Source organism: Nomia melanderi, chromosome 6, assembly GCF_051020985.1.
Source record: "Nomia melanderi isolate GNS246 chromosome 6, iyNomMela1, whole genome shotgun sequence".
Classification (NCBI taxonomy): domain Eukaryota; kingdom Metazoa; phylum Arthropoda; class Insecta; order Hymenoptera; family Halictidae; genus Nomia; species Nomia melanderi.
In genome coordinates, this window is record NC_135004.1 from 10,926,946 (window position 1) to 10,951,063 (window position 24,118).

The 24,118-nt window shown below is 34.2% G+C and overlaps 1 protein-coding gene across 2 annotated transcripts; it reads right to left on the reverse strand.

Annotated features, from left to right (window-relative positions):
• Positions 1-214: 214 nt before the first annotated feature.
• Positions 215-22,177, reverse strand: LOC116427860 (uncharacterized). 2 transcript variants are annotated; one of them, XM_031978670.2, is made up of 19 exons: positions 21,882-22,177; positions 17,828-18,139; positions 16,471-16,767; positions 15,751-15,898; positions 14,833-15,047; positions 13,897-14,052; positions 13,310-13,462; positions 13,068-13,205; positions 12,085-12,352; positions 11,116-11,300; positions 10,387-10,688; positions 8,003-8,556; positions 7,094-7,188; positions 5,272-5,603; positions 3,929-4,374; positions 3,015-3,339; positions 2,231-2,483; positions 1,319-1,448; positions 215-787 (listed from the first exon to the last, which is right to left on the reverse strand). In XM_031978670.2, exons 1-19 carry the CDS (start codon positions 21,955-21,957, stop codon positions 382-384), a joined length of 4,791 nt encoding a protein of 1,596 aa, XP_031834530.2. In that variant the 5' UTR covers positions 21,958-22,177; the 3' UTR covers positions 215-381. The 2 variants fall into 2 exon arrangements, with proteins under 2 accessions (XP_031834530.2, XP_031834529.2); XM_031978669.2 differs by having other exon boundaries at positions 8,003-8,604.
• Between the last annotated feature and the right edge of the window lie 1,941 nt (positions 22,178-24,118).

Consider the following 24,118-nt stretch of genomic DNA (forward strand, 5'->3'; position numbering starts at 1 on the left):
CACAGAAAATTTGCTTCAAAATCGTACGCTTATATCAGTTTCTTACGGAAAATCTCACGATTGTTTAAATCACGTTATAGAGGATTCTACTGTGTATTAACACGTTGAATGCCATGGGGGTCACGATAACCAACCAAATCGGAATACTATAGTCCATTTAATGAAACGACGATTATTTGGAAACCTTTCTGTATTACTAGTATTTGTATACTAGTAATACTACTTACTGTAGTTACATTCAACAAGATAAACCTGCAATAATAATAATACAATTCAATCGAATGATTCAATATTATATTTCTTCCGTTTCGTGTGTTTTCCTGTATGAAATCGTGCGGTATTCAACGTGTTAATTTGCATAAGAAAACATCGAGAGGTTCTTCAAAATTCGTAGTCAGAAACGAAGATCAAAACTTTCGCCACCGCGCTTCCTGTGAACATTGCGCCATAGTAAACCTCCATGGTTATATCGAGTTCGATATCCTGAGGACCCTGTATGCTTTGCGTCATTACTAGTACAACACTGGTTTGCGTCGTTCTCCTCAATGCGAAACAGGATTCTGTTGCACGCTGCACTCCGGGCGGAGCACGGGCTTCCAGGAACGCCATGCTGAACTGCATCGTTGACCTTGGCGCAGGATACCCCTTCATTTTAAACAATTCCTCCGATTTATTTGGCGAAACTGGCAACATGCTCACGAGCGTGATGAAATTGTACGAGTAATGTAACGGTGACCTGATACAGGACGGGTCAGCAGCATGGCAATGTCTACTTCGAACGCATCGGCTGGAATTTGAACATTTGTTAATGTAATTAATTCACTACTTTCAATTTAACCCGTTGTCCTATGATTTAATTTAACTGTGATCGACGCAACTACTTTATCGTTAATAATTCATTAGGAAGAAAAAGAATTTTGATGCTTGTTTTATGTCTATGTTTCCTCCAAAGGTTAACGACTGATAATAGAAAAGTAATATTTCATTTATATTTAAAGGAAATAGAGAATACTTAGATTTTTCAAATTCGGTTTAAAATGTTCATAAGTCTGACACGATATTGTAGGTCAAAAGGTTAAGAATGCATGGGAAACATATTCGCGTAGTTGTATCAATCAAAATCGACCCAAACATTTACCAAATAATATTTATGAAATTGAATCTAGCGTTAAATACTTCCCTGCTTTTACGAAACACGATTTTTAATCAAATCTGTTCAATAAATTCAATTAAAATGAATGAAAAAGATTTTAGTTTCTTTTCTAACGTAAGTGAAAATCTTAACTTATAAAGTCTTAGAAAAATGAATGGCACTCACTTCTTTCTCTCAGGGTCTTGATGATATGATGCGGGACAGTTAATCCTGTTGCAACGATAGCCACCCCTAGTATTCAGACAAATCTCTTCCGGTGATCTGCACACAGTTCCCGACGCGCACTCGTCGATATCTGAGAAAATAAAAATTGAAGCAATTGAATAAAAGCAAAGTTTATTGTACATTAATCGTGTGTACCTGTAGAACGACAATCACGCGTTGCGGTCACGATCAATTCAAGGGCACAAAAGTATAATTTAAGATTCAACTAGCGGCCCAGATCTAACAACTAGGTCAAGTACAAATTATACTGCATAATTGCAAGAATGACGGAGGTAAATCGCGCATTAATAAATCGCTAAAACAGTCTGTGATTCACATCATTACTTCGAGACTTATCTATGCAATGGCGGGGCATGTTAATCAATCCTATAAAATCTCCTCCTCAGACTATTAAATAAGTGTGTCCAATAGTGTCTCCATTATTTTATTTCATTTCTCTATTTCACTAATTTAAAAATGATCCTCTGATACTAATTCAAAAGATACAAATGGCAATAAGTAATTCCTTTTAATTTCTTTTATTCCACACGAGGATAATATAGTTTTAATCTCAGTTATTCTAAGATCCATTGTTTTTCACGAAACTAATGAGAATAATAGAATAATTTTCATTGTTAGACTGACGAGGTGTTTCTACTGCGAATAGCAAACAGATAAATAATATTTATATAAATAGATATTAATTAGTTCACAAAGGTAAATAAACATTCACTTACAGATAATATTATTATCTTATGTAGAAAGAAATAAATGAATTATTTAATATGTATATAATAATTTATAATTATATTGGAATAAATAATTTATTTATTATTCAATGAATTAAAGAAATGTATTCAGGTATGTACTCGCCTTCACAGCTCCTTTCGTCGTATCCAAGTCTGTAGCCATTAGGACATTTACAAGTGTAGCTTCCTGGCGTGTTCTCGCAGAGTCCAATACACAGATTATTATTTTTAAACTCCGTGCATTCGTCGATGTCCGTGCAGGATCGATTGTCGGCGCTCAATCTGAATCCAGGGTTACAGACGCATCTGTACGAACCCCAGATGTTCACGCATTTGTGCTGGCATAAGCCAGGAGTGCGCTGACATTCATCGATATCCTAAAATTTAGGATAACAACAATCATGTAAGAATATAAAATATTTTATTCGAATATTCCTCTTGTCACTGTGTATTATACAAAGCAGTTTCCTCCTCGAGGAATAAACTAATCAAAATAGTTCCTTATGATCTCCAAAACGTTTCGATGCGTTTTCAAAATGAAAAAATCGTAATTGAAGCTTCTTCGGTATTGAACTTATGACGAAACACTCTTTTCCTATCCTCGTTTTTAATATATACAAAAGAAACCAAGAATGGGGAAGAATATTAAAGAGTACTAGCAGAAAAGTTTGTAATTGGCAGCATCAGATTCTTCGGAAAAAGGAAAGTTATTTAAGTTGAACGTTAATCGTATGACGCCATCTTTCAATTCGGTATTATAGATGACTGCTATTATTAATGACTATTCGCAAAAAGATAATTGCACTTAAACTGTGTGATATTGTATAATAATAGAAAAAGATATTTCAGTTTTGGTACTCGTGTTTCGTACGAGAACTCATCGGTTTTCCAATTATAAATCAACTTACTTCGCAAACTCCTTGAAAGCCATTGACATTCTCGAAGCCATCTTGACAAACACACCGGAAAGAGCCGATGGTATTTTCACAGCGACTCCTCGTTCCACATATATTACCGTAGATGCTGCACTCGTCGATGTCAATGCAATCGTTATTCGGTCCGTTGACGTGCCCAAGAGGACACTTGCACATGTAACCGCCCATCTTGTTTTCGCAAGTTTGTCCGGGTGAACATTTGTGACTGCCATCCGCGCACTCGTTTATGTCCACGCAGTGTTGCCCGTACACTGGGTCCAAAGTGTATCCGTTGCTGCATATCACTCTCGATGTGCACCTATATTTTGATTAGAAAATGAAAACTACTATAAATATTCTGGGCAATTAAATTCAATCGTATTCTAACAAATGAAGGGAAACTAGAAGTAAATATTTAAAACGTTCCGTGGCACGTGTACCACATACGGTTAAAAAAATATTTTTATTATTTATAATATTATATTTGATAGTGTTATACGTTACAAAGCAGCGAGAACATAAAGGAACAATATCAAAATGTATAAAGGTAACCAAAAACCTGAATATAACTTATTATTTTATTTAAAAAATCAAGCAGTCAAATTTACTGTTTCTATTTTCTTATGTAGATAATAAAAATTCAATCATTAATATTTCAATTGACTTCAATCTTAGGTCCCGTATTATTGAGTCAATTTAGTCAATAATTCTACAGATCATCTGTACCTTTTCAATAATCATAAAAAAAATCCTAAGTGGACCATTTTGATATAATAGTCCTTGTTTTTGAAACACGCAAATATTTTAGTGCGAAATAAAATGTAAATCAAATGAAATGTAAATTTAATATAAATTAAAGCAATTATAGGGGAAGCTTCTAAAGAATGAATTTCACTCGCAGATCATACCTGTAGGACCCAATAGTGTTGACGCAATATTGGAAGCTTCTGCGACAAGGGTTCACACCTTCCTGACACTCGTCTATGTCAACGCATTTGTTCCCATTGCCAAGCATAAATCCGCGTGGACAATTGTGCGGTCCTTCGGGTGTTAACGAAAGTGTCACCGGTGCTGCAGTAGTGGTTGTGGTCGTTGTCGTCGACGTTGTCATTGCTCCGATTCGTGGCTGCGCGTGCGGCATTCGTGGATTACGATCGCATCGGTAAGAGCCAAGGGTGTTTCTGCAATGGTAGCCTTCGCCGCAGTCATGAGTGCCAAGAACACATTCATCGTCATCCTCGCATATCTCGGTTGCAGCATTTAAAGTGTATCCCGTACCACACGGCAAGAACCGCGTGCAGGTGTAACTTCCTATTGTGTTGTCGCACCTTTGCGTTGAAAGACAACTGTCTTCCTGTAATAGCGTAATCGTGATATTAATAGTAATGTAATATAGTATAATATAGTATAATATAATATAATATAATATAATATAATATAATATAGTATAGTATAGTATAATATAATATAATCTTTAGAGTTAGAAGAATCCCTCATTATGCGCACAATAAAATCAAATAATGAAGTGTATACTCGTCAAACGCAGAGGAAATACATCTATAATATGTTCTAATAAAAAACTGAAGCAAAAGGAAGAAGAATTACTCGTTAATTTGAAAAAGTAAATAACTGATCGTTGAAAAAAGTAGTACCATTTTGCGTTTTAAAATGACGCGTATACTCGCCGAACGCAATTAACTGGTTAAGTAGTTAAAAAAACTGTCACGAAATTTCTTACAAAAATTAAAAGATTTGGCTCTCCCACAACTTCACGCGACTTTCACTGTATCTCGTAAACGGGAACATTAATTGTAAAAGTAGTATGCGATACGAAGAACTTTATAATTTTAACAATTGCAAAACAAGATAACTGAAACCATCCATCTTAGCGGGTACTATAATTCCAGTATTACATTAATCGAATTTCCTTAAGAAGATTGAAACTACAGAAATACGTTGAAGTCCCTCGATAAAATTATTATTATAAATCAATAATACGGTCAGCTTATTTCAACTCCAGCACCTAAGCTTCTATCATTATTGAAAGTAAGAAAAAAATCTCTAAACAGGATATACATGATTTTAAAGCGTGCATCTGATGGTGATAAAGCAAATCCTGTAAAGGTCATCTTATTTAGTTATTTTTTCTTACTTTCAATAACAACAGAAATAAGTCAGGTGATCGAGTTCAAATTACACCCCGCAAATTAATCACCAATTATTATTATAAACGAATTATTGACGGTCTCACCTGTATTTGGCACTCGTTGATGTCCACGCAAGCCTGAGTCAGATTGTCACGTTTGAAGCCAATTTTGCAATTACAAACGTAGCTGCCCACCGTATTAACGCAGTCCTCGTTACTGCTGCACGCGTCCTCCACTTCGCGGCACTCGTCAATGTCAATGCAACCGCGATTCCTGACGAATTTCGTGCCGTCGGGGCATTTCTGGTTCGCCGACGACGGCAACATGGCCGGTTTCCTGGTGATCGGTGCCGGTGCCTTCGCGCAAGTGTAGCTGCCCGGCTGATTATAGCAGACATCACCGTTACATATGTTCGGATCCTCGCACTCGTCGATGTCTGTTAAATGAAAAACGACTCGTACAATCGTGAAGAATCATTGTTTTCGTAGATTCAAAATCGTGACTGATTATTTCAGTAAATAGTAACTTGTTAACTGTGGAATTTAGTTTGGAATTACTTGTTTCGCGTGGAATAGAATGAAAGAATGGAAAACGACTCGTACAATCGTGAAGAATCATTGTTTTCGTAGATTCAAAATCGTGACTGATTATTTCAGTAAATAGTAACCTGTTAACTGTGGAATTTAGTTTGGAATTTCTTGTTTCGCGCGGAATAGAATGAAAGAATGAAGTGTGTACTCATCAAATGGAGGTCGAATGCATCTAAGGTATATTTTAATGAGAAACTAAAGCGAAACAAAGAAGATTTACATGTATCTGGAAAAATAAAGAATTCATCGTTGAAAGAATTAGTATTATTTCAAGCTTTAAGATGACGTAACTCGAGAAACGCAATTAACTGGTTAATAGCTATTTTCTGAAACATGCTCATTCAATAGAACTCTTATTCCTTTTAAATCCGACGATAGTTGTTTTAAGAAATAAATTTCTATTTAGGTTTACTGTTTTATTGTCTGTAATTTCGAAATCGAAATTTGCGTAAAAAATCAAAGGTTAATTGCACTGTTTATTTAATTAGAACTTACAATTAGGGGAATCCATGAGGATCACTCAATGTTATTTATTATATAGGTAACAATAATCTGTTTGTCATTTTATATGATAGTTTAATTTAACCTTTGGCTCAATAGAAAATCTTAATCTGCTGGCTTAATGGAAAAGTGCATTGTATTATTTAAATTAAGAATACTGCGTTACAATCCTTGTTTTGATCTATGTTTATATTTAGTATAGTGTGTTTCTTTATTAGATAGAATTTAAAAAAATATATAATCTTAATTCCGTTAATAATCTACAGTAACTTCTCATGCAATAAATAATTGCAGGCATATTGACGTTACCAGATTGGCAACCAATATGCTAAATAATGCTGCCACAATCGCATTCGTCGCAGAAAAACGTGATAAAGTGCGGATGTAATTTTTCCATTATTTCTAGAATGTGAAATTACATTGAAACATATGGAAATGTTCGAGTGCACAATAAAAAGGGAACAGACACTGTCAAAGTACAATACAACTACAAGTAACATAGCACATACACACCGATAAGAACAAACCGACATGCACATGAACAATTGACGCGACAAGCGGTCATAAAATACAATATATTACATTTGTAAATATACGAAGAACGGTAAACTCCGGTTATAAAATGTTCATCCTGAAAAAATGTTACATATCATTAAGGATTAGTTTATAATCTATTATTAGTTTATAAAGATAACTAAACAGTTCCTTCGACGGACCGTTAATCTTTTAATTACTTCGCTACACTTTCAATTCTAAAAGGTGCAACGTGAACATTGTATCAATAAATATTACCAATCGTATTCGAGATTTCAAAATACCAATTTTTGGAAAATACCTGCGCATCTTCTTAATCGAGGGTTGTATCTATAACCCAAAGGACAGGCTGGCCTCTGACGTTGACGCTGACCCGATGGCACAGGTCTTTCACACCTAATAAAATAACAACGAACATATCGAAAAATGTTCTCTACAATCGCTAATAAAAATATGGATATTTAAATGTTTATTAAATAAATAAAAAGGGATCCAGTCACCGGTGACCACTGTGACAGTCAACGTATTAACCCCTTGAACTCTGTAGGCTCCAGTATTAAACCAGTTATAATATTAAATATTTTAATGAATCTTAAAGAAACTACCCTCAAATTATTCGATTTTCTACATATTCAAATTTTGTACTAAGAAGGAAAATAAAGGTCGAAGAAATGTTATAGCATTTCTCATTTTCGCTAGGAATACTATAAAAATTAGTCGCAGTTGCTGATAGATTACAAAACAACCTGAAGTGCTAAGGGTTAACACGTTGAATGCCGCACGATTTCACGTAGCAAAATGCACAAAATGAAAACAATGTAATATCAAATTATTTCATTGAACCGTTTTATTGTTATCGCACGTTTATCTTGCCGAATGCCACCGCATTAGATAGCATTATTCGTAATATATAAATATTTGCAAATAATGATCGTTTTATTGACTGAGTTATAATAATTCGATTTGGTCGTAGGCCACCGGTGACCCCCACAACATTCAACGTGTCAATATTATGCCTCGTATAACTCATCAATTTAAAAAATACTAAAACAAAATATCTTATATCAAAGTACATATAATTTCTCTCCGAGTTCCACGAAATATCGTCTTTACCACCGGAAAATGTTAAAATACTTCCAGCGAAGTACCTCCGAGTGCAAAGGGAAATTATCAAAATAAATCAGAACATCAGAATATATTAGAAACGTACCTATAGGAGCCTGGCAGGTTGACGCACCTCTCCGAGAACCTCGAGTCGCACTTGTATTGGCCAGTGCTACATTCGTCGACGTCCTCGCACCGTCTGCTGGCCAGCGAGTACTCGAATCCCAGCTGGCACGAGGGTAATCTCGTTAAGCACTCGTAGCTGCCGTTTTTATTCACGCAGTACTGGTGCAGCTCTAATCGACAAGTGTGTTGGTTCTCCAAACATTCGTCGAGATCGACGCAGCTGCCATTGTAGGCGCGCTTGAAGCCGTCGCTACAAGGATGTATCAATTCGCAGAGGAAAGAACCGTTTGTGTTCACGCATGTATGTGTTCCTTGAGGACAGTCGTGCCTACCTAGAAGGCACTCGTCCACGTCCTGGCAACCTTTCGTTTGCGGACTCCAATACCAGCCAGCGGTGCACAGCGGCGAACACTCGTAGCCGCCGCGTGTGTTGTGGCACTGCTCGTGCTCTCGGCAACCCGGACCGCCGGCGCACTCGTCGACGTCTACGCATTCCCCGGTTGTCAAGTCTTTCGTGTAACCACGCTCGCATGACTTCGGGGATGAGAAACGATCCATAAGCTGATGCCGCCAGTAATCGTCCTGGTATCAGTAAGTTGACCATTTTTCAAGGGAACGTAAAAAGTAAGGCTTCCAACCCTTCGCGGGCGAAGATTCTTCGAAACATGTACAGCTAAATTACACATCAGCTGCTTAACTCTTTGAACTCGAAGGCTCCGGAGCAGAGCCACTTAAAATTTATCATTACAAACTGTGAAACTTTATTATTAAATATATTGTAACATTTATATCTATAATCGATAGAAAACAATGAAATATGTCTATGACTTTTCTTTTCATACGCGTATAGGTTATTTATATGTTAAATATGCTTTTTCTATTAAAATTGCTTGGAATTGCTGGTAATACCAATGAGAAAAAGTTTCGAGTGCAAAGGGTTAATTAATGGGGAAAAAGGAAACTACGTTCTGATATATTGATGCTGGACTAATTAACTCTCTACAGGCCCGTGCGACTTTGAAGACACGCATCAATATACTGGATTAAATTGATTTATTTAATTTTTTATTGCAAAATGACGAATGACATTAAATAATTAATCAACGTAAAGTTTTGTACACACTGGCGTTTACGTTCAACGTCATTGTAACTTCAAAGTTACAAAGTATATTCGTTTTAATGAAATTATTGAAGCTATTGAGTACATCGTTAATTTGTGTTCGTATGTTGATATTTGTTAATTTCATGCAGCATAAATTTTGTTATAACCACGAAACAAAATTCGGCACATAGAGAGTTAAATTATTTGTTAGTCTTCCAAATATTTTATCTTACCGACATCCGCCCGCAAAGGGGTGAAATCTTTCAATAAAGGCGCGACAGGCACAACTTCGGAACACTTTTATTGAATTGAACTATTTATCGTAGGAACTAACAATTTATTTCATTGATGTTGGTTGCATCCAATATCCAACGTAGAATTAACTTCTGTTCATTTGCACTTATCCTTTTACTTGTAATTTCTCGTAATCGTTGTAAATAAACGATATTGAAATAATCATCCAAATATTCACCTTATTGTTTTTGATTTTACTAGAAGAGGTCGACTGCTAACTAACATATGGTCAATTACTAGTTCTCTCGTTTTGAAGGATGGTCAACTTCTGGCGCAAGTATCGAATTTTCAAAAATGTCTATAGAATTTTAATAATTATTTCAAAAAGAGTTCTCTTTGTTGCATAATGTAAGTTAAAACAGCATTTTCGCGCATAGAGACTCTATTTAATAAAGGAACAAGCGTTTATTATTATTCATGTAGAAAATTTATTTTAACTGATTAACCATTGGTGATTTCACCTTACTCTGGGAAATTAATTTTCGGAATTTTCGAGAACTCTTTAAACATTTCTTGTGATTTCTACTGAGAACTCTTCTTGAAGTTTTTTGAGGATCTTTTTTCCATTTTTGTGAACTTCTTTTCATTTTTTTTATTTTGTGCATTTTTTGTAACTTTTGTTTCCATTTTGTATACAATTTTTGCAAATTTATGCACACAATTCAGTTTTTCACAGTTCGGAAACATTAAGACACTCAATGTAGAATAAAATTAGCTCTGAGTTCAATACTTCTTTCGCCATAGAAAAGTAATATCTCAGAACTCGTCGCAACGAAAATAGCGAGAAATCATACGTAAATTAAGTGATTTCATAAATTGCAATGTCCGACTCTAATACTTTGTGTATTGTTACATTCTATAGAATTTAACATTAAATATCAAACATAATTTCACTGCATCGAATTAAATGGCGATTGAAAATCTGCTGTCGAGTGCGAAAAATTAACATTATCCGACATGTACTTTACCTGCATTTTAATGTGCCTTGCATTGTAAAGGGGCGTTATGGTTGTCGTCGTCGTTCTTGTGTCGCAAAAGTAGGAACCGTTCGTATTAACGCAATAATGTGTTGTAGTGTTGCAAGAGTGTAACTCGAGTACACACTCGTTTATATCATGACAAAGTACATTTATTCTGTTAGAGTAATCAGTGTTGTTACGTGCTTGGAAACCTGGAGGACACACTGGAGAACATCTATAACCGCCCTCGAAATTCTCGCACTGTTCACCGATTCCACAGTTCGACAAACCATTGCTACATTCATCAACATCTACAAGAAAGGAACATTTCTGATATTTATTAAACTTCTCATATTCATTTAGCAACGCACGAGTAAATGATTGTATTAATTTTAACATCAGGTTCTCGGACATTCATTGTCCAATTTAGTCTATTGTTCTTGGGAAAGTTTATGTTCATTTATTTGGATCTTGGAAATTAGAAGTTTAAAACTTAGGATGTATATTCATACAACTATATAAATCAAAATTGATATAAATATGTCCCAGATAATGTTTATAAAATTCAGTATGCGTGAAATTGACGCATTCCGTGAACCTAGTGTTAATTAATACGCGGAACGCTGAAAAAGAATTATCGTAATGAGATATAATTATGTTTAAAATTAATCGATATTGAATCAACAGTATTTCTTGTTTGGATTACATGTTGCATAATATTAGTGTATTTCTTTTTACCAATACAAGCCAGACTTCGTTGATCAAATGTGAATCCTGATTGGCAATCCATGCTTCGATTTACAGCTGGAAGCATTGGTTTCTGGGGAACAATAACTTGATGTTCGTAGTCTTTGGTAGATGAGAAACTATTATCTTCTTCGTCCTCATCCGAATCTGTATCTTCCTCGCTTAATACTTCGCACCTGATTGAATATTATAACGTTCGGTATTAAATGTACACAGTAAACTGCATAAAATATCTTAAACTATATTTCCACGTTCTAATATTAAACTTCGTGTAATGCATCAGTTTGAGAAATATTAGAATAAAACAGCTTTGTCGTGTTTGTCTCGTCAAAAACTGTTAACCCTTTGCACTCGAAAATTCTTTCGCTAGATATATTCTTCATTTTCTACTGAAGTATCAATGATAGGTTTTATAACTGACATTAACCCTTTGCACTCGGAAGTTTCTCACTAGAAATATTTTAACATTTTCTGATAAGATGAAATCGATATTTCGTGAAACTAAGTCGACGAGAAATCACGCGTACATTGAGGAACAAAGCTATTTTATTCGAATATTTCTCAAAATGATGCATTATAGGAAATATAATATTAAATATCAAATTCTATAGTTTTACTCTATGAAATCATATTTTCATATTTTCAAAATACGAAAAGGGTTAATATAAAACTATTCTATTTTAACGTTTCAGGGATAATTACGTTAAATGAGCATTAATATTGTACGTCAAACTTCGTAATTTTACTCTATCCAACCAAATAGCTAATTTTTATGGTATCTCCAGTGAAAATGAAAAATGCTATAAAATCCCTTCGGTCTTTTACTCTCCTTCTCAGTACAAAATTTGGATGTGTGGAAAGTCTAATAATTTTAGGGTAGTCTCTTTGATTCGTTAAAATATTTGATATTATAACTGGCGCAATATCGGAGCCTACAGAGTTCAAAGGGTTAAAAGGTACCTGTAACTGCCAATTTCGTTGATACACTCCTCGTTTGGTTCGCAGGAGTGCACCTGCTCCTTGCACTCGTCGACATCGATGCAAGCTTCTTTAAGATTATCTGCCGGCTTGTAACCCGCGAGACAAGTGGACGGTTCCGTCTTTTGGTCAAGGGAATGTCGCGGCAATGAATTGTTCGCCGGTGTACACTCGTAGCCGCCTATCGTATTTCTGCATATGGTATTTAATTCTGGGCAAGCATTATTTGCCTCGACACATTCGTCCACGTCTAAAATATAAAGCAGTTATCAATTACCGACAAACGAAATCCATAGAAATTTCGGAAAATTCTTGTCTTTCCAAGTTACAGACATTAATGTTAACACGTTGAGTGCCGCACGATTTTGCCGAGAAAAATATATAAAATGAAAATAATCTAATATCAAATTATGTAATCGAAATGCGTTACTATTATTGCAGGTTTATCTTGTTGAATGTCACTGCATTAAGTAGTATTACTAGTAATTCAGAAAGGTTCGCAAATAATCATCGTTTGATTGAATAAACTATAGTAATTCGATTTGGTTGAGGTCACCGGTGACGCCCATGGCATCCAACGTGTTAAGAATAACATAAGTATGCTTTTACATTTTTAAATCGGAAACGTGTTTCTCGTGGTTATCTCTTGCAGAGTTGGCATAGCTGTTTTTCATAAGCACAAAGTATATTAAAACTTTTTACTCACATGCTAACAACAACACGACACAGTCAATGTATACCCGTGTACGAGCGCTTTCAATAGTTTCTAATTATTCGATTAAGTAATTAAGACGTTGAATATTTAAGCATGCACATGCCTACAGGAAAAAGTTAATGCATCAGAAAAGTGGAGAAGTTTGTTGTAGTAAATTAATTGTTTAAGTTTGCTGAAGGAAACGGATGAACTACTTTCAATTAAGCAATAAGGATGTTGACAATGTATGAAGATACTGTGGAATATTTACCGATACAAACGCCTAAATTAATACTGTAGGTGAAACCTTTCCTGCATTTTATGTCACACTCATAAGCCCCTTCGGTGTTCCTGCATTCCTCGCTGTCCTCGAGGCAACTGTGAAGACCTTCTGCGCATTCGTCTACATCTGTAAATTTTCATTGGTTTAGTGATATTTGTTAAAAAATTTCATTCCTCAAGGATCAGGCTTTTTAACGTCACTTTATAGATTTTATAGTCCGACATTTGTACCTTTACATTGTAGCGATAACGAATCGAACTTAAACCCGGCGGGACAGGATTTTGTTCCTTTCATTTCGAGACAACTGAAACTTCCTTGGGTGTTAACGCAAAAGCTTTTGTCAGCGGGACATGCTTCTGATAATATAACACATTCATCGATATCTGAAAGGATTTAACTCGTATTTATTATATTATTGTATTAGTATATAATTTTATACCCGTAATAGTAGCTCCGATTGCTTCTTATACCAATTCTCAATTTTTATTCTTTTAATTTATCGAAACTTAGATTGATATTCATTAAACTTAACTCTGTACGAATTATATACTCTGATATTTTATAATAATATGAAGTATACTTGTGTAACAATATATTAATATGTAAATTTATATTACTACTTTATAATATATGACTTATAAATATATTCTTGTTAATGTACAATGATATATTAGTCGAATAATATATTAATATATAATTTTATAAGCGTCAAAGTAACTATAATTTCATTTCATATCAATTTTTATTTTCATTTTTTCCATTTATCGAAGTTTTATCAACTACATACTCAAATATTCTATAATAATATGAAACATACCTGTGCAAAGGCCAGTGACAGATTCCCATTGGTACCCAGGTGGACAATCTTCGTACGGTACATTGTTGAGCATATCTTTTGACACGCACACGTAAGACCCTATAGTATTTTCACACTGTCCAGGACACAGACCTTTTTCAATACACTCGTTCACATCTAAGCAATAGGATACACAATGCAAACGAAAAGCGACACGGACATAACAACATTGCAATGCAAGATGAGGTATCATTTAAAGGAGGAAGCTCGTTTCGTAAAGCACGTGTAAATGCTATGATGTTTAGACATTGTTGAAAATGAAGAAGTTGAAATCGATGTATGTCAAATGTACATATATGGTGTACGTAATATGTATGATAATATTGTGTACAATAAAATAATATATATAATATTATACGGATCTTCATGCAAATTTCAATTTTTAAGAACGTAATTAGAAAAATAGGATACTTTGGCATAAAAAATGGTTTTTCTAACAATTATTATAAAAACCACTATAGTTTGAATGATTTTTATATTTTCTCGTGTTATGTGTATTCTGTGCAACTTTGCACTTTCAGATGTTCCTGATAATATAATATTAATATAATATTATTAATATAATAATATACACTATGCTATTATACATAATATTTATAGGTTCATACATAATCGTAATTGACTTTGAATGACTTTCAAAGACCAACTGATCGTAAGTCAACGAATTTTGTAAATTCGTCCCAGAATAGGCTACCTGCCTAGCTAAATAAAAATATATAATTTTTATTCTATGAATTCTTCAAAATGCATAGTTTAATTTTGTTTATTAACATGCACCATGTGCACTAGATGTAATTTAAAGCAATCGACAGATTACTGTCGTCGTCAGTATGTGGAAGAGGAAACATTTTTTTAATTAATAAAATGAAGAAAATTTCATTGTCCTTTAACACTTACCATCGCAGACCTGATTGGTAGCGTTGTAACGGTAGCCCGGTGGACAAATCGGTAACGCATCGATGTTCTCATCTGGTTCAGTGGTGTTCTTCTCGTCTGACTTGGGAATGCAAGAATGTTTATCGTTCGCTAAAACATAACCAGGATCGCAGCTACATGTCACTGCCACTCCGTTGTCTGTGCATCGTTGCTCGCACGGGTTACTCGTTTTGCATCTAAAGCAATCAATGAATCATTGTTTCAACCATTGGATTCTTTTCCATTTTTCTGCTGTCTAGTCATAATTAATGGAACAATGGAAATTTTGATAAATCAAAGAATATTATGGAAAACGTATTAATCGAATGTAACATCTTCATCCTGAATTTGAATCGATATTCATAAGGCGAAGTGTTAACACTGAAACTACCGGTCAAATTGACCTACTTTAGAATCTTTAGTTTGCAAGTATTTTAATTATGACAAGGAAATATATTGTACTAATTTTGATAAAAACTTAGAAATAAGTCGATCTAATTGCTCGGTAGTTTTAGCGTTAAAGATTCCATTGGGCTCCGAATGAAATAAGGAAATTTGTAAAGTTCATCAAGTTTCTAAATATATTCAATTAGGAGATCGTGTATTGAAAATGCATAAAGCTGCATAGCAGCAGTGATATATAGGGTGTCGCACAAAACTGGGTTCAGCTATATCTTTGAAAAGATTGGAAATAGAGAAAAATGTCGCAGGACAAAATTAAATGATATTGAACCAGAGAAAAATGTCGTAGGACAAAATTAAATGATATTTAACGCTGCATACTCCTGTGAAACTCTCATGCATTTTTACGCATCAGTGCAGTTAGTTTTACAGATAATTTTAGAGATACTAATATTAATTAATAGTAATCATTGAAAATAACGACAAATAAAATTTTACCTGTCGGACGGTAAATCTTGTCTGCAAGTTTTCCCGTCCTCTAATAAAGTGAAACCTTCTCGGCATTTGCAATAATAAGATCCTGGCGTAGGAATGCAAATATCGGAACACAACAATCCCTTCATAATTTGGCAGATGTCGTCCAGAGCTGTAAATTATTTGTGTAAACAATAATACTTTGTTATGTACAGGTAATCGAATATTTAAAACATAATAAAAGTTTCAGCAATAATTGAATGAGAAATTATAATGGTTTTTTATTTTTTAATATTTTTTATTGTTTTTCTTATTTCTTTAATTTGTTTAATATCTCTCCATTCTTGTTTGTGGTCTTCTTAACGGTAGAACTACCGCACCCGTCAAAATGGCGGGTTTCAGTTTTCTTATTTCACAGTTATTGATATCTCAAGCGTGTCAAATATCTTGAATAATTTTTAAAATAAATAGTCTAATTTCAATGCTATAATCAATATGTAATAAAACTGAAAAAGATCGATTGTTGGAGTTTTTACAAGAATTACGTATTAATCATAATCATATTGATCATATTAATCGTATTAATTCATATTTAATTATTCGTTTCGGACATTCCTACATCATACACATGAGCGTAATATTTTGAACAGCTTCGATCGCGTTAGGAATTTCTTAAAAATTCAATACTGTTCGACAACAGGTAACTTCTAATAAAATAATTTACAAAACGTAAGTTTTTCTTACGTGGTGTAGGAATTGAAATGTCTGATGTCGTCTGGGTGGAGGACGTAGAAGACGACGACGAAGACGACGACGAGGACGACGACGAAGAAGACGACGAAGAAGATGACGAAGGAGACGATAAAGGAGACGTTTCAGTGCTCTCACTTGTCGAGGTTGCGTTCGTAGAATCCGAAGTGAGCATTGTTGTGGTCGTAGGTGACGCCTCGTAGCAACACTCCAGAAATGCTGGATCCCATGGGATACCGAACGTGAACCTTTTAAATGAGCATCCCTGGCCCATGGACCCGGTTAAAATACCTGGAAAAAGTGGAAATTGGAGCAATGATTTTAACACGTTATTTACCGAACGACTATTAACACTAGAGCTACCATAACGAGCAAATTGACTGATTTCCGTTTTCTTGGTTCGCAATTATTGATATCTTCAAAGCATTGAATATTCGAAATGATAAAAATAAATAGTTTCACCTGAATACTATAATGAACGCGTAAAGAAACTGAAAATAATCTATTACTACGATTTTTGTAGGGATTACATATCAATCGTATTAAATGCTTAGTAGTTCTAGCGTTAATAGGCTTTTTAATAAGTGTATATCAAAAAGCAGCTGAATAACTTTTGTTTAATTATAGTCCTAAGGAAGAGTAATTAGATTATGATATCCAGAATGGCTTGTTGAATCAGGATTGCAACTGGTATTGTTATTGAATTAGCAATGGATAAATTGTGGACACTTTGTAGTATGCACTAATACGCAAAAGTTTGGAATAGGATTTAAACGACTATAAAGGATTCAATTTGATCACAGTTAAAAGCCTAAAGTTTCGTTATGCTCCTAAACGCTGGCTGTAAGTATATGGAGCGCTGAGCTAATCATAATGGTGTAATCAATGTGAAGCCTGTTTCTCAGAAAATTAAACTTCACATCATAAAATAGAGAATACGGAAAACTTGGAAATTAAATTTAGGGATACGAGTTATTACTTCGAGTGAACAAAAAAAGAAGTCAACATACAAAACTTCGAAATTAAATTGAAAAATAAGAATTATCATTTCCATGAAAGAAAAGAGTGTTATCCCAACTCTGACGTCACTTACTATAGAAACCTTTGAAATTAAATTCATAAAATAGAAGTTACTACTTTCTGTAAACGAAAAAACCTTACCCCCGTTCTGAAGGTACTTCATACTGAACTTCAAAATGAAATTAAAAGATAAGAGTTTGATAATTTGATCATTTCCACAAGAGGTTTTCCTCTTTCCCTCATTCTTACCCTCATTTCTCACCAATTATCTCATTCCTTACGCCATTATGATTTTCAGTAATGAAAGTTAGCACTCGATGAATGAATGTACCTAATTTGCAAGCCTCGCAGCAGTCGCGATGATAATCGCCTGGTCCTGTGCGTTTCGCTTTGGTGCTGGTGCCGGAGACACATGCTAAACCAGCACGTGCATCCGACTTCCCTTTCTCGCATTGTCGTTCGTGATACGCTCTCACGCAACAAATGTCTACAGCCTCCAAGCAGAGACCTTGCTCCACTGTTGGCACCCCAGATACTGGGCCCGTGAACTTTTCACACCCGAGCCCTTCTATGGCCCACGAGGTGCCCAGGCCGCAGCATTTCTCGAACTGCGCTTCCATCCTTGCGTCAGCGAAAGTTGGAGCTAAAAAACAAATTTTCATTCGTGTAATAATAAACTCAACACTTTCATCAGTTTGCCTATTGTCGAAATGCAACGGTGCTGATTGTAAATCAGCAGCAGCTAAATGAAAGACGAATACAATTGTATATTTGTTTATTTAATTATATGATTATAATTATAATTAATTTTCTATGTGTAAATAGGATGGGGTGTTGAATATTCCTGCAATTGACGCTGAAACGTTTTAATAAACGTTATCCAATTATATAATTGTAATTATAATATATAATAACTTTATATTATACAGTATTGTAAATATTTAACAATTTTATATTAATTATAATTATAATATTATATAATATTTATATTCTACGTATTATGTGATTACAACAAAGACGATTAATAATCATATAATACGATCGAAGGACCAACTATTTTCGGACTATCCAGCGTTTTAATTATACCTGTGATTTCGTAATTAAAATTTCCAGTACAAAAGAGGAAATAAAACAGGAAAATTACAAATTAATCCTAGCTTCGGGAACAATAGTAAACTCCTGACGAAGTTATCTCTTATTTGCGTGACATTTTTGCAAACCCTCGCCTGACTTGAAGAACAAATACTTCTTGTCACCGAAATGAACGCAGTGATAAGAGGAATTGTTTCCAACGGGATCTCTTTAGGAAAATTAATTCTAATTTCACCAGGGTTAAAGTTTTCAATTTAAAAAAATTACAACATAACTATAACTGTTAGGTTGCTGATCTTTATGTAAATTCAACTTTTTAAGAATATGATTAGAAAAAAACGTTGATAGAACATAGATTTAACTAATACTTTTGAAATCCCCATAAATTATACCTGGTATAAAAGTTGTTGAATGTATTAAACATTGGTTTGATTGTTTCAATATAAGTACAATAGTATTGTTTAACATATCATCATTTATATTTTGCTATATATAACGCGATCAAACAATTCTTGAAAACTGCAAATAAATCGTGGGCAAGTTATTTTTCAACGCGTCTCATTTCAGTTGAATAGACACTAAAAAAGTAAAATTATTTGAGTTAAATAATTATAAATATAACATTCTGTTTACAAACAATAATGTTCCTAATAATAAACGTTCCTATACACCTAATTCGATTTCTTTAGAAAAAAGAATACGGTACAGTAGGAAAATAATGCGAGTGTTGCGACAATTTAATTCCATTGTGTCATTAAACGATTTCAATCACATTAATAAGATCCATTAAATATATCTATACAAAGTATGAAAGGGACGTGGGAGAAAATGATAATGACTCTATAAAGTTTCACTGATCATCGTCAATCAATTCCTTCTTTGAACTTTTTATATACATTCCTTTCAAATGAGTAACGTTTCATTCGATTATACAATTCCACAAATTTCTTTTAAATTTATATCACTTCGAAAGTCGCAGAAAAGGAGAATCGAATTTGTGAAATTTTGTAAAAATCACATTTCCTATTTTTTAACTAAAGTTGCATTTTCAGGTGGGGGATTGTGTTGGATCGTATAGTGATGATGCCTATCTATTTGTAACTATGATTCTGCAGCAGCGTTTAAATAGAAACCACAATAAATCAGTAGAAAGTATACATGTCAAGTAGCTATGAGGAAAATCGTGATTTGTTCAGTGATAAGGGTGACATGTGCACGCATGCACTGCGGTTTCATTGGAAAATTATACAACCTGTTAAGATTAACACTATTTCTACCGAAAGTGTTAAATGACACTTTTCGAAATTTTAACTTATAATTGTTTTCTTAGTTTAATCATTTTTCCTCCGTTGAATTTTGGACATTTCCTGTAGTTAATTTCAGAATCGTCATTGGAAAAGTTGAAAAGTCAATTCAGAAAATGCAACTAAACTTGAAAAATAATTTTAAGATAAAATTTCAGAAGGTGATTTTTGACGCCCTCGGTAGAAATAGTATTAATTAAATCAAATAAACGACGTACAGTTTTCAGTTCATTAATATTAAGAGTAGAAACTTTTCGAAAGTAAATGTAAAACTGTACAAACTTTTCTGAATTACATTTTAAATAGGTTACTATAAGTAACAGTAATAAGTGTTAGTAATAAACGTTAATTAACATAAGTTGAGTTCGAGAAATACGATTTGTACAGTATTGAATACAAAAACATTGTTCGTAACAATGTACTACATTGTTTCTCAAACATTCATCAACCTTAATTGTCAAATTATTCTGCCTGAAGTGTTCAGCTCGATTCTACACCTAGCAAGTGTACGCCATCATCAATTGCTGATTCCGAGAAAACGAACGACTCCTCCGATGAATATTCCATTGGTTGTCTTTCCGCGGCGAATATTTAAAACGTGACGAATAAACTTAATTAATCCGATCTTTGTTTAGTAATTATGTCAACACTTTGTCCAGTGGATAATCTTTTAAGAGCGATTCACAATAAAAAACTTTTTAATCCTTTGTCTCGCGATTTTCTTTTTGGTTATATTCGTAAGAATTAATTTATTACTAACAATTTTCCGATAGACAAAGAAATGATGTATCCATTATGAGGGTACATTTTTAAATTAAATATCATTTTAAAAAATGTTAATATTATTACAAAAATGGAATTAAATAATATTTATTTAATCAAAGCTTTTGCTATGCTTGACTTAACATTATAAGATAAGGATAATACATTTTTCGATTGTAATAATTGGACCAAGGAAGTCCATGCAAATATACAATTCTAAAGATATTTAAAGGAACTGATATTAAATAAAATTCTATACTTATCGTTAATAATTTCAGTAAATTAACGGTCAAATAAAGCTAAACAATTTTTAAGTATACAGTTTAACGAATTTACATATTCATTCAATATCGAAATGAATAACGAGAAAAAAATATTTCACTTAATTTCAGTTCTTTTCGGTTTTCCTATAAAAATATATATTGTCACAAACTCTGTGTTCCAATAATTTTCAAAAAATAAGTCTACTAATTTCCCTTGAGCACTAGAATCACCGAATACTTATAATACGACCAAATAATTATTATAAAAATTACAACAGACTTTGTTCTATATTCCTTCCAATTCTAATATTCATTACAATATCCAAATGAAGCTACCGATTTTTCAAATAATTCCGGTACTTAACACTTTCCTATCAACAATTGAAAAATGACATGAAAACATTCGACAACTAACTATAAAACAAAAAAAAACAATATATCTTTCAAGATTTTCTAATCATCGATAGACATTCAAGTCAACTATTAACCCCTTGTTCTACATTTTATTTCACAACCGCGCTCGATAAGACTACTTAATCATTAATAATTTCACAAAAAAGCACAAAAATTTGACGCTCAGTCTATGTCTACATCTACTTGAAAACTTAAAGATTCCTAATAGCCAAGTAATATTTCATTTGTATACGAAATAAACAAACAACACTTAGATTTATCGAATTCACTTAAAAATTCTCATCGCGAGTCTAACTCGTTATTACAGCACGACGGATTAACTCTTTGTAGACGAATGTCGACACTTTGCCGAGATCAAGCTTTCACGTTTGGAATACTAAGTTGCAAATGATTTAACTGCTCAAACAGCAAGAAATCAATGCACAGTTTTCTTATTCTCTGTTTAATCGTTCGTTATATAACTTGGCAGAATCTGCAGAAGGTTTTGTATACTTTGACGAATCTTATTGTGTTAAGAACAAAGAAGCAAATCAACAATGTGCTACAGTACCTCGCTTCCAAGGGAAGAATTCCTCCAACTGGATGGCCAAGAGCAGCAAGAATAAGGGTAGAACGTGTCGTGTCATCTTCCCTCTTTGATTTGAATGAAACCAGTGTCTTCCTCGCGAATCGTCGCACTCGTTCCCCGTGATTCCCGAGGGAATTCTTTCGTTCGTTTCCACCGGTACCCGGTACCCAGCGCAAACTCAGGCTGGAACGGTTGCTCGTGGATCGCCTGCGCTCCGGCCGAGCGCTCAGCGTGCATTGAATCGTCCCGTTCGCCGGTACCACGGTTTTCTTCTCTGCACCTTTCTATGCGCATCTCATTTCTCCCCTTGAAGGCTTCCTTCTCCGTCACGTGGATCGTTTTTCTTCGTCTCTTCTGGACCGGCGTGGGCGCGCACACATCACAACGATCACAGGCTAGTAGCAATGGAAATGATTTGTCTTTGTGTGTGTGTTGCCGTTAATGTGTATAATTCAGTTGTTTCGCGAAAGGATTAGAAGGGTTAATGTACAGGGTAGATGTTAACACATCGCGTACTGGTAACGAGAAATCTCGTTTTTATATAAAGACACTTAGCTATGCAACTTCGCTAATTATCGCAGCATTGAAAAGAATATAAAATTTGATTCGAATTTATTATCTATTTAAAATATATTACATGACAATATGATATCTGAGTTTTTCTATGTATAGCGATATAAGCTGACCTCAGTGAAAATTGCCATCCGCGCAATTCAGTTTTCTGAAAATTAGTCGGTACGCAATGTGTTAAGTCTTAGCGAGGATGACTCATTGAACGAAGGTGATTTTTGTTGGACAGTTTTTAATATGATTAGAATAATACAAGTATTTAGTAAATATTCAATAGTTTTTATCGTGTCATGAATATTCTTGAGGTTGAAAATATTATTCTTATAAATAACTCTATCCATCAAATTAAAGAGGAATTATATGTTTTTATATTTTATTTCTTTAATTTTTCCAGAGAATTTCATTTTCTATTCATATTAGATTTATTGCTTCACTTTCTCGTATAAAATCCTTAATCCAGTTATACTATGACTTCTGGTTCATCCTATGGCAGTCTTTATCATAATTTGTTTGAAAATTTGTATATTTCTTCATATTCAAATGTCTTTTTACGTATTTATCAAGTTTCTACCCCATCTTATTCTATTATATTTAACACGTTCTCTACCAGCGTTTGTTTCGATGACGAAGAAATGTAAACTGAGACGAGTCATTGAGTCCCCAAATATAATGCCGTAGTTTATAACTTCAAATAGCAATATTTACAGGAATAATTTAATTTTCTTTATGTAAAATACAACATTGCCGTCACAAATATTTGACACTGGTAGCGAGCGTGTTAACCTAACGTGTTCATTTACAAGAATTGATTTACTTGATAGAACATGCCTCGTTCACCTAAATCGTAAGTCGCCCAATCGAATCGGATAATGGAGGTTCCACCCGTATCCGTAATAATGCGAGGCTGTTAGACCCATCGCTACTAACTACCGTGTTTCTTTCTCAAAAGGCGGTCCCCTCCAGGAGTTTCGACAGCGTCTTCGCCACAGCACTCGTGACTTCCAGGCTGCGGCATGTGCTCCCGGCTCGCTGTCACGAGCACAAAGATCCATTTTTTGTCGGGTGTCCCGTGGACAGTAGACGCCTTGTTGATCTCGCGAATTTCCGTAACGCCCGTAGGAGGTAGATCTTGTGTTGTGTCGTCCCCTCCTTTCTCTGCTCTATGAATCGTCGAAATTCTCCTTCTTTGTGCCGATGATGAAGAATCGGCATTGTGCCCACGGAATTATAGATTTTCCTGAAATCAGAGATCCTTCACACGAAATTCTCGCTTGGAAATGCATCATTCTTCGAAAAACTGCATCCTACTCGTATCAATCAGTCGGTTATGATCAGGGATTGAAAAGGTTCCGAAAATAACTGTTTGAAACTGTTATACAGAGCTGTGGCGACGTGAGGGTGTAGAGGATGCAACAGAATCGTAAGTTAACTCGTGTTCGCACTTGCATTAGCAATTTCAATTTTTGTCTTGCGTTTTCTTCTTTTCTAGTATTTATTATATTGACGTGTAGTTTAGCTTCTTATGGAAAAGGTTTATGATATTTTGAAAAATCCTCGTTTACAAAGGGTCAACACATTGCCACCGCAGTCACTGATGACCGCAGCTTCCAAAGTACAAGAAAATAATTATAAATTGTGATCAATTATAA

Bases quoted from the DNA above. Each gene is read 5' to 3' on its own strand.
- LOC116427860 (XM_031978669.2), bottom strand. From the start codon at position 21,957: ATGACACGACACGTTCTACCCTTATTCTTGCTGCTCTTGGCCATCCAG. The intron at 7,189-8,002 runs GTACGTTTCTAA...TTATTTTATTAG, and splicing joins AACCTGCCAGGCTCCTATAG to GTGTGAAAGACCTGTGCCAT. The intron at 5,604-7,093 runs GTATTTTCCAAA...TTCATTTAACAG, and splicing joins TCGATTAAGAAGATGCGCAG to ACATCGACGAGTGCGAGGAT.